Source organism: Gekko japonicus, unplaced genomic scaffold (assembly GCF_001447785.1).
Source record: "Gekko japonicus isolate JY-2015 unplaced genomic scaffold, Gekko_japonicus_V1.1 scaffold3374, whole genome shotgun sequence".
Taxonomy (NCBI): Eukaryota; Metazoa; Chordata; class Lepidosauria; order Squamata; family Gekkonidae; genus Gekko; species Gekko japonicus.
The window spans coordinates 148,129-158,422 of NW_015164762.1; the positions used below are offsets into that span (position 1 = coordinate 148,129).

General features: G+C 45.7%; 1 protein-coding gene across 1 annotated transcript in view; it reads right to left on the reverse strand.

Moving 5' to 3' along the window:
• Window positions 1-10,019, reverse strand: part of LOC107109126 (solute carrier organic anion transporter family member 1B3-like) — a gene marked incomplete at its 5' end in the record, with an annotated part of 30,444 nt that extends 20,425 nt beyond the window's left edge. The window contains 5 exons of the mRNA XM_015409698.1: window positions 644-839; window positions 1,543-1,707; window positions 4,524-4,769; window positions 6,400-6,498; window positions 9,873-10,019. Coding sequence (XP_015265184.1) covers window positions 644-839; window positions 1,543-1,707; window positions 4,524-4,769; window positions 6,400-6,498; window positions 9,873-10,019 — 853 coding nt within the window. The remainder of the gene's footprint in view (window positions 1-643; window positions 840-1,542; window positions 1,708-4,523; window positions 4,770-6,399; window positions 6,499-9,872) is intronic.
• Window positions 10,020-10,294: the final 275 nt, after the last annotated feature.

A 10,294-nucleotide genomic window follows, 5' to 3' on the forward strand; every position in this document is an offset into this window, starting at 1 on the left:
GATTAAAAGGGGAGTGCAGAAAGGGCCTAAATCTGCAGGCAGATATGCCAGAAAAAAAAGCTGTGTGATATCGAATCAACCACTAGAGGGAGCAAAACACATGCGGAAAAGGAAAAAAGGACAAAGAAACAGGAATTTAGCAGCGACTAAAATGAAAATGTAGAAAAGCCCAGAGTCTGAGTATAATGCGTCCAGGGGGAATAGATAATTTGGATGTCCATGCCCTAGAATTCACAATTCATGTTGTTTAGGAGGAATTCTCTTAGTTCTTTTTTACCCAGTTTCTCCTGAAACCATTTCTTTTCCCTTTTTAGAAATTTCACTCTACAGATTCTCAGAGGCAAGCAATCTCTGGGAATTCCTAGAGATACCTTCTGACATATCCGAGTTTCCCCAAAAAGTGAAAAAAACAGTACATGTGTCCCCCCCCCCTTAAAATTATCCTGCCACTGCGTGGAGCAGCAGCCAGTAACAGGAGTGGGGGGCAGGGGATCTCCCACTCTGATCGGAGAACTGACAATCCTACTCCTACCTTAAATCTCCCAGCTTTTGAATGTCACTTGCTTCCCCAATACAGAACCATCTCCAAAAGAAGCTCACATCCATCTCCCCCTCTGTCCTAGGCACGCACACGCATACATACCCTTCATAGGGCACTGTTAATCCAGCCACCTTGCGATTCTCACAGTCCATTACTATGTACAGAACTGAGATGAGGAAGGCAATGCCGGATGTTAAAAATGCCATTTTTGTAGCACCAAGTATGCCTAATTTGTATTTTTTCATGATGAACCCTCCTAGGAGCAAACCGAGGCACACCGCTGGTAAGATGATCACACCTGAAATAAGAGAGAGAAAGGAATGTATTTATGTTCGACAGTTAAGGAATTAGGGATAGGCATGAACCAGTTCACAAACATAAGTTCAGTATGAATTTTCGCTGATTCATAGTTTGCGAACTGAAGAGCCTCCACAAACATCCATGGATTTCAAGGGAGTTTGTGGCGGTTCATGAAGAGCACAAAGCAGAGGTTTAAATGGCTCAATTTAAACCTCTGCTTCCTGCTCTTCACAAAAAACAACTGAGCAGCAGGAAGCAGAAAGCTCTCCACCACTCAGTTGTTTTTTTGTGAAGAGTAGAAAGCAGAGGTTTAAATGGCTTGGAGCCTGAATCCCAGAGCCAGGAGGAAACATCGGGGAAGGCCTCGCCCTCTACGCTCTGTTGTTGGTCATCCAGAGGAACTGGTGGGCTATTGTGTGAGACAGGACACTGGACTTGATGAACTATTGGTCTGATCCAGCAGGTTCTCAGAGTGCCTTAAGGTGTCGAGAGAAAGTTCTACTGGAGGTAGCACAAGAGCTGTCACCATGTGCGGTTTGGTCACTGTGAATTTCTTTGAGTAGAGGGCAGGACAGTGGAAAAAAGTTTGGAAACCGGGCACATATGATTAACCAACGATCCTATTTCCAATGAGTGCCGAATAACAATGCTTTTAATGTACTTTTCCATCATCCATTCCATTATCAAGAGATGTGACTCACCTGTGATAAAGTTAGACCTGGAGGCCGACTGACCGTACTGCTGCTCCATGTATTTTGGATTATATGTCAGGTAACCAATGAAACTACTGAACTGCAGCAGTGAAATAAACAGCAGTAGGGTGTACATTCGGTTGGACAGCACTCTTTTCAGGGACTTGAAGAAATCTGAAAGAAAGAGACCAATGCTGGTTAGGGCACTCCTGGTATGCAGCACTGACGGACCCACATTCTTATGAAGGTGGTGGTGTAGCTCTTCTGAGAGCCAGTTTGGTGTAGTTGGTTAAGAGCGCAGACTCTAATCTGGGAGAATTGGGTTGGATTCCCCACTCCTCCATATGCAAGTCCTGGTGTGACCTTGGGTCAGTCACAAGTTATTTCAGAGCTGTTCTCTCAAGAGCAGTTCTCGAGAGAGCTCTCTCAGCCCCACCTACCTCACAGGGTGTCTGTTGTGGGGAGGGGAAGGGAAAGGAGTTTGTAAACTGCTCTGAGACTCCTTCAGGTACCTTCCATTATCCTGCTCTCTCAATTAGCAGCCTTTTCCCTTTCTGCCTGAAGAGGCCCATCCTGGAGAATTTAATCACTATTGGTTGAGGGACACTCCCCCCAAATGTGGCCATGTGATTCCCAGCTGTCACCTGAGTACAATAACTAGGTGTCGGGTAGTCCCGCCATGAGGTCTTTTTACCTGACTCTGGAATGTACACTGCAGCTGTGTTTCACTTTGCCCTTATCTTTGCCGTTGGCCTTGAGCTCCCAGCTTTGCGCGAAGTGTCTAGTGTCCCCCACCTAACTCTGAACCGTTAATCAGCTCCCTGCGCTTTGCATTAATTGCTTATTGGCCCCTAGGTGTCAGGGGGTGTTGTATGGACCCACTATAACTGGGATTGCCATTTTGTATGCCCCATTCCTGACTTAAAGAGTCTAAGACGACTTCACTTTTCTCTAATCAATAAAGCTGATCTAGGTGAGATTCTCGAAGAGGCACATAAAGGATGTAGTCCTGAAAGCAGTTTCTGGAGAACCCCTGAAAGTGGGGGGAAATAAGATCAGAACGCTGAAGGACATTCCATTTGATGTAAGACAAAGGAGAAAGAAGTACAAAGAACTTATCTTCAGACAAGCGCAATGGGTAGCTTATCTTCAGACAAACGCAATTGGATACAAATGGCTATTTCCGGAAGGCGTAACTTTCAAGAGGAAGGATAAAAAAGAAAGAATTGACTCTGTTTTTAAAGCCAAAGAGTTTCTAAGAGTTCAGCTGGGAAAATCAGAGGAAGAAGGAAAGGAAGATGACAGAAAATAGAGTGGAGAGTTGGAGTCGGGATCTTCTGGAGAGGACTCGCTGACTGAGCAAGGAGCTGCTGCTCCGAAAAGTCCTTATAAACTGAGGAAGAGAGTAATAAAGGCTGAAAGACTCTGAATTGTGCCTTGACTTAACTGAGATGAATGGGGGGGCATTGTCTTTAGACAGTTAAAACTTAAACTTAAAGAAAAGGGAAAATGTTTGAAATACTTGACTCAATTCATATTGATTTAAATGAGTTATGAATTAATGTAACGAAGCTTGTTTGAGGATCTCCTCTCTTGGGTTTTTAGGTAGTAGTTGGTTTTCTTTTCTTTCTCCATGTATATGTAGTTTCCCTTCCCTTTTCTGTAGTATTTTGTAGTCATAAAAAATAATAAAAAATCCCCCCCACAGCTCATTAGCACATTAGGCTACACTCCCATGTTACCAGAAGTGTGGTTATCCAGCCACACCCACCTTTTGCTTCTTATTCTGTTTACCTTGTTTGTTGCCAAAACCCAGGGTTTTTTTGTATCAGGAACTCCTTTGCATGTTAGGCCACACACCCCTAATGTAGCCAACCCTAATGAGTTTCTGCTGTTGGGTGTGGCCTATTATGCTAATGAGTTCCTGCTGGGCGTGGCCAACCCAGGAGCCAGCCAGAACTCCGTTCCTGTGCGTTCCTGCCCCAAAATAGCCCTGAGTATAGCTACCTCCTGGAATCACAACCACTGAATAGAATAATGACCCTAAACTTCCTACAAATGTGAACAAGACATGTAAAGAACAACATGGTGGTGGAAAGCGTTGTCACGTCAGAGCTGACTTATGCCAACCCCGTAGGGTGTTCAAGGCTAGAGAACATTCATAGGTGGCTTGCCATCGCCTGCTTCTGCATCATATCTCTGGGCTTCCTTGGTGGTCCCCCATCCAAATAGTAACCAGGGCTAACCCTGCTTAGCTTCTGAGATCTTACATCATCAGGCCAGCCTGGGCCATCCAGGTCAGGGCGAAGAACAAAATGAGCAGAAACTCAAACAACATTTTGTGTGTGGACATCCCAGCCGTTAACTAAATGGATCCTCTCTATTCAGTGGCAACAGACTTCTGAATATTTAATTCTGGGGGGCAAACATCAAAGAAGGTTAGCTGCCTGACCAAAAACTTCCCCAGAGGGATCTGGAAGCTGAACGCAGGTTGAGATGGACCCTTGGATCTGGTCTAAACTGTGTTTGGTGCTTTGAGGAGGGGGGGAACAGTGGGAGGGCTTCTAGTGTCCTGGCCCCACTGATGGACCTCCGAATGGTACCTGGTATTATTCACAATACAAGAACTCGTGGGTACTCCATGAAATTGCTGAGCAGTCGGGTTAGAAGAGATAAAAGGAGGTACTTCTTCACCGAAAGAGTGATTAACACATGGAATTCCCTGCCACAGGAAGTGGTGGCAGCTACAAGCATGGATGGCTTCACGAGGGAATTGGATAAACATAGGTCCATCAGTGGCTATTAGCCACAAGGTATAGATAGGAACTCTCAGTCTGGGGCAAGTGATGCTTGGGGAGGGGGCTCTGCTGGTGGACCTCCTGACGGCACCTGGTATTTTTGGCCACTGTGAGACAGAGTGTTGGACTGGATGGGCCATTGGCCTGATCCAACATTGGCGTCTCTCATGTTCTTATGTGCTTTTTCTTTACCTTTCAAACCGGATGTCCATTTCGCACCTTCCTGAGTTTCAGACTTGGGTATCTGACACCCATCACCATTCAGCTGCACAGCCTCCGGGGGCTTTTGCATAAGCCTGGGCTCCTCTTCCACATTCAGACTTTTAGGCAAAAAGCAGAAGGGGATGCCGGAAAGCAGATGGATGAATCCGGACACTATAAAGCCGAGCCACCAGGCACCAACCCAGCGGGAATCAGTCGGGGTTATATTAACTGTACCTAAAGGACAAGTTCAAACCAATGTCATTGACAGTTTGTTTGTTTTTTTACATCTGCTGTAATTTACAATAGACTTTTACCTCCAGGGAGTTTACAGTCTAAATAGCTGACACAATGGAAAGCCATGGGATACAGGCAGGAAGGTTGCAGTGTGACAACAGTAGAGGCCCACAGGATTTGACTTGCCACGTAAAGTATGGAAGATGGCTAATAGAATACGAACAGGCTTTGGCAGATGCGCAGACCTGTCGTTTCAATGGGGCAAAATGCCAGGACCCGAATGCGATTGTGGTGCAGCCCGCCAAATTGTTTTCCATCTGTCACAGGAATGTGAGCATCATGCTTTCCAGGGAGATGTGATGGAGCTCTCTGAACTCTCCCCAGCTGTGACTGACTGAACTGAAAATCAAGATATTAGTATTTAGGGTAGGGTCTGGGCAGGGGTTTCCCTGCTTTTTGGGGTTCCGATCCTCTGCTGGCCAGCAGGGAAGCCCCACCCCCAAGCCCCACCCCCTTTAAAGGCTCTTTTTGCATGCATGGCAAGTGGCCATGACTGCCCCTCTCCCTCCCTACTGCTAGATTGAAAGGGCCCTCCAGCTGACCAGTGGGCCACATGGTCCCCGCCGATCAGCTGAAGCTCTTTAAATATGGCAGGAGGGGAGAGAGAGGGGTGGCCGGGTCGGTGGTTGTTCGTGGGGTTGGGGCTTGAGGGCAGGGCTTGGGGCATCCCCGCCCACCCTGGAATGCCCCTCAACACCCCCTGCCGGAGCAACAAGGGGATGGGCAACCCTAATTTAGGGGGATTGTCCAATTGATCTGCATATTCATTGTATAAACTTAGTTACATATATTACATTATTATATACTTCCTGTTATGTCCCTCTTTTGCTGTTGGCTCCCAGGTTGGAGTATTCACTTCGATATTACATCAGCATATGTCTGGCTTAAAAACCTGCAGTTAAAATCTGCAGGGAGATATGCCAGACATAAACTGATGTCAAATCAACCACTTGAGGGAATACAACGTTTGTGGAACAGACACCCCCTTCCCTGAGTAAACGGGAATTTGCACGAGAGGAAGATGAGAATGCAGAAACGCCCAAATGCAAGAAATTCACACATGTTCAGTCAGTCCCTTTCTCGGGTTACCAATGTTTATTTCAAAAATGAATGACTTACTCTCACAGTTTGGTGCAGTGGTTAAGTGCGTGGACTCTAATCTGGGAGAACCGGGTTTGATTCCCCACTCCTCCACTCGCACCTGCTGGATGACCTTGGGCAAGCCATAGTTCTGTCAGAGCTGTCCTCTCAAGGACAGTTCTGGAAAGAGCTCTCTCAGCCCCACCTACCTCACAGGGTGTCTGCTGTGGGGAGGGGAAGGAAAAGGAGATTGTAAGCCGCTCAGAGACTCCTTTGGGTAGTGAAGGGCAGGGTATAAATCCAGTCTCCTCTTCTTCTCTTCTAAGATGCCTGAAGAGCTATCAGATGACTCAAAGCAGGGATCTAAGCCATGCCATATTTATTTACTTATTTATTTGCGAGTCTTCCCCCCTGCTCTCCTAATCCATCGATACTAAAAGAGCTTGTAAATAAGAACCCCACATCCGTGTATTTCACCTGGCATCCTTACCTAAATCCACAAAGCCAATGTCCACATACAGTCTGGCAACCAGAGACCCCAAGAGGAATCCAGCCATCGGGCCAATCATTGCTATGGTGTGCAGAATGCCTGCAATTGTAACGGGGGGGGGGGAGGAAACACTATATCAGTACATCCCAGTGTACAGAGACATGTGCGTTCTGGAGCTGAGCCAGAAAAGGTGAGGTGCTTTTCGCGAAGCCTTCCTATAATGTATTCAAAGCAGCCTTGAATGCAATGTTGTGAAACATCTAACTGAAATGTAATGTTGAGCTTCGTCCTGGGCTAGGTCCCAAATCCATCCAATGGTATTGCTAGCCCAGGAAGTAGCAAGCCAATCACTTCAAGCAAGCTCCCTGAGTGGGAACGAATGTGATTGGACCTTATCTCGGCAACCTCATAGGTTGATATGTGCACAGTGGGTGTGGCTATATTAGCCGGGAATGTTTAAAAGCAGGACAGCTGCAATGTAAAGGCTGTTCTGGCTATCTGATGTTGATCCGTGTTGGAGTTGTGTTGGAGTTGAAGAATAAAGTTGTGTTCTTGCTGAATCACTCTCCGACTACTCTGTTAAGAGAGCGACTTAACACTTCCCAAACCGAGATTAGGGTTTGGTGATATTCGGAAGGGTCTGCAAAAGGGAAACGAAGCCTTGTCCAGAGCCCGCTTTGCTCATAATGAGTGTTAGGAGAGAGGGAACATGTCCTTAAGCAACAAGATCAATATGTCTGCTTTGGCTTCCCCGTGGCAATGATATCATTAGCTTTGGCAATGAAGAGGCCCTTCCCTTCCTTCTGATGCATGTTCTGACCAAGGTCAGTAGTTGGCTTCAGTGTCCCCTCTAAGATGAGTTAGTGTGAGCTAGCTCACAGTTCTTTAGCCTCCGGCTCACACACTTTTTTTTGTCTTAGCTCAGGAAGGATGGCTCCGAAGCAAACTAATTAATGCAGTAGCCAAATCACTTGCTCACAACTTTAATGCCAGTAAGCTCACAAAAGTAGAATTTCTGCTCACAAGAGTCCACAGCTTTGAGGGACCATTGGTTGGCTTTGCTTGTTCCCAGCCCAACTGGACCGACAGTCAGTGTTCCCTCTAAGCTGAGTTAGTGTGAGCTAGCTCACAGTTTTTTAGCCTCCGGCTCACACATTTTTGTCTTCGCTCAGGAAGGACGGCTCCAGAGCAAACTAATTGATGCAGCAGCCAAATCCCTCACTCACAACCTTAATGCCAGCAGCTCACAGAGTCGAATTCTTGCTCACCAGACTCCACATCTTAGAGGGAACATTGCCGACAGTGTGTCTCTGTGACATCATCACATTCACCACATCATTCCTGATCACACAGTGGACGAAGAAGCCCCTGAACATGGCACCAAGGCAGCTGTGCGCTTGGGGCTGTGAGCAGGCATGAAATGTGTGCGACATGAAACTTAGGCCTATATTGAATATGCCCTTTATGTTGAATGTTGAAATGTTGAAATGTTTTACTGTTTGACATTTGGTGACTTGGAGACCCTGTTGTCCTTTTTTTTTTTTGTTTCACTGGGTTTTTAAAAAATGTATTAGAATCAAAAATAACAATCAGATTTTTTTTGTTTCACTGTTGTTGGTCAGTCGCACTGTCGAGTCCGACTCTTCACGACCCCATGGACCACATCACGCCAGGTCCTCCTGTCTTCCGGAGTTTGCTTAATTACATGTTCGTTGCATTGATAACACTGTCCAACCATCTCATCCTTTGCCATCCCCTTCTTCCTTGACCTTTAATCTCTCCCAGCATCAGGGTCTTCTCCAGTGAGTGCTCCCTTCTCATTGGGTGGCCAAAGTTTGTTTCATATACCATTCCAAATAGTGCTGCAAGGCACCCCCGGGGGGAGGGCGGGTTCCCTGCTCCCAGGCCCAGCTCCCATTGCCCACTGCCACTCTGAGTGGTGGGAGGGGGGGACAGCAGCATCCCTTGAGGAGCCACACCACTTGCAATAAAAACCTGGAAATGACATAGGGTAGTTCTAGGAACTGGCAGAAACTCTATGGTTTTACAGTAGATTTTCTGTCGATTCCTAGAATTACCCCATACCCCTTATGGACGTTTAGCAGAAGTGACATAACGCCGCAGCTGGCGTCACAGCCCCTTCCATGTCTCCACCTACAACTCTCGCACTGGTTAATTCCAAAGCTGACTTTAAAGATTTGATATAATCCCTGGAAACAATACACATAAAAAAAATTAATTTCAGCTTTAGAAGGGTACATAAAATCCAAATTTAGACACAGTGAAAGTCAAATGCTACGAACTCTGCTGTTGGCGAGCAGTTCCTTCTCTGTACTGCACTGTTTTCTTTTCTGTTTTCTTTTTTCATAATCCAGGTGTTATGGTGTGTCTTAAACTGTTTCCTCTTATTGCACGGATTTTTCTAATTTTGTAATTCACCGTGAGTCTCAGTGAAAAAGCCAGAATTTCTGTCCCGGTTGCTTTTCAAAATGGAATTCAATCTTACGGGTTTTGAAATGATGATATGGAAGATCCATCTTGGACGTTCCTAGCCAATGGTTTTGTTTTGCTCAAAATCAAGAAGCTTATACCCAGAATAAAACTTTTCTGGTCTTAAAGGTGCCTCCGGACTAAAACTTTGTTCTACTGCTTCAGACCAACATGGCTACCCACCTGAATTTATACTCTAGTGACATCCTTTGGACAAAGGTCGAATCTGCATTTGCATTTTTAAACCAGTTTCGTGCTGCTGTGACGCTGTCTTTCTCTATGTTTGCTTGAAAGTCATTTGGCGAAGATTCATTTAAAATGGTGCAGAGGTGCAATGAAAATGGAGCCACCAGGAGAGGGCGATAAACATATGCGGACATGCAAAAGTATGCTAGCTTTGTTGGGGTGCGAAACCGAAACCAAATGTAGACAGCTTTTCTGAAGACGGTGTCAGAAGGCTCGGACACCGGTGGGAAAGACAAATGCAGATTCGACCAAGGGGTGTCAAACATACGACCCAGGGGCTGGAACTGGCTTATCCGGGGCTCTTATCTGGCCCACAAGCAATTGGTGCAAGAGATGGAAGGCAGGAGGCCGCTTGGGGTGGGGGAGTGGGCACGTGGGCACACATGTTGAGGTGTGTGCAGTCGAAGCTGTCAAGAAATGAGTGGAAATGACTAGGGGGCGGGTATGATATCCCTTGGGGAAAACCTCGACTTGCATATGATTAAATACATTTATTGGGATTTTTGTGGATTCCCCAGTAAATCAGTTCCTTTCACTCCTAGGAATAAATTGCTTTTGTTTGTATTTTGAGTAAAAAATATTGTCAATTTGGTTTGCCTGTGTCATTTATAAAGTTTATCTCTCCAGTACCTGGCATTACATTTTGCGGCAGACATGGTCCGGCCCAACAAAATAACATTTATGTCAGATCTTACCCTCGTAACAAATGAGTTTGACACATCTGCTTTAGACATTACCTACATAAAAAGGCGAATCCTCTTCTTTAGAAAAATCATCAAGGTAAGAAATACCCAGTGGGGTTATTGGCGTTTCACCAATTCCACGTAGTACATTCCCCAGCAAGACATAAATCCACGCATTTGATGAGGTTTCCTTTTCACAATCTGCAAATCATAGCAATTATAGGAGGAAAATAAAATGGCAGTCAAAGGCACTCGAATAAAACACGGTTTGCTGGGGCTCACTACGGACTTGTAGGATACCCCAGATTGGGGGTACTGAAAACAGAACATGTGATAGTGAAGTTTCCCAGATATTGTTCTATGGAAGACAGCCATCTTCAAATAACTAACTTCCTCTGTTGTGAAAACGCATGCCAGAATGACGGAACATTGGATTATAATGGCACATATAAATCCTTTTTAGTGGTCTCAATATG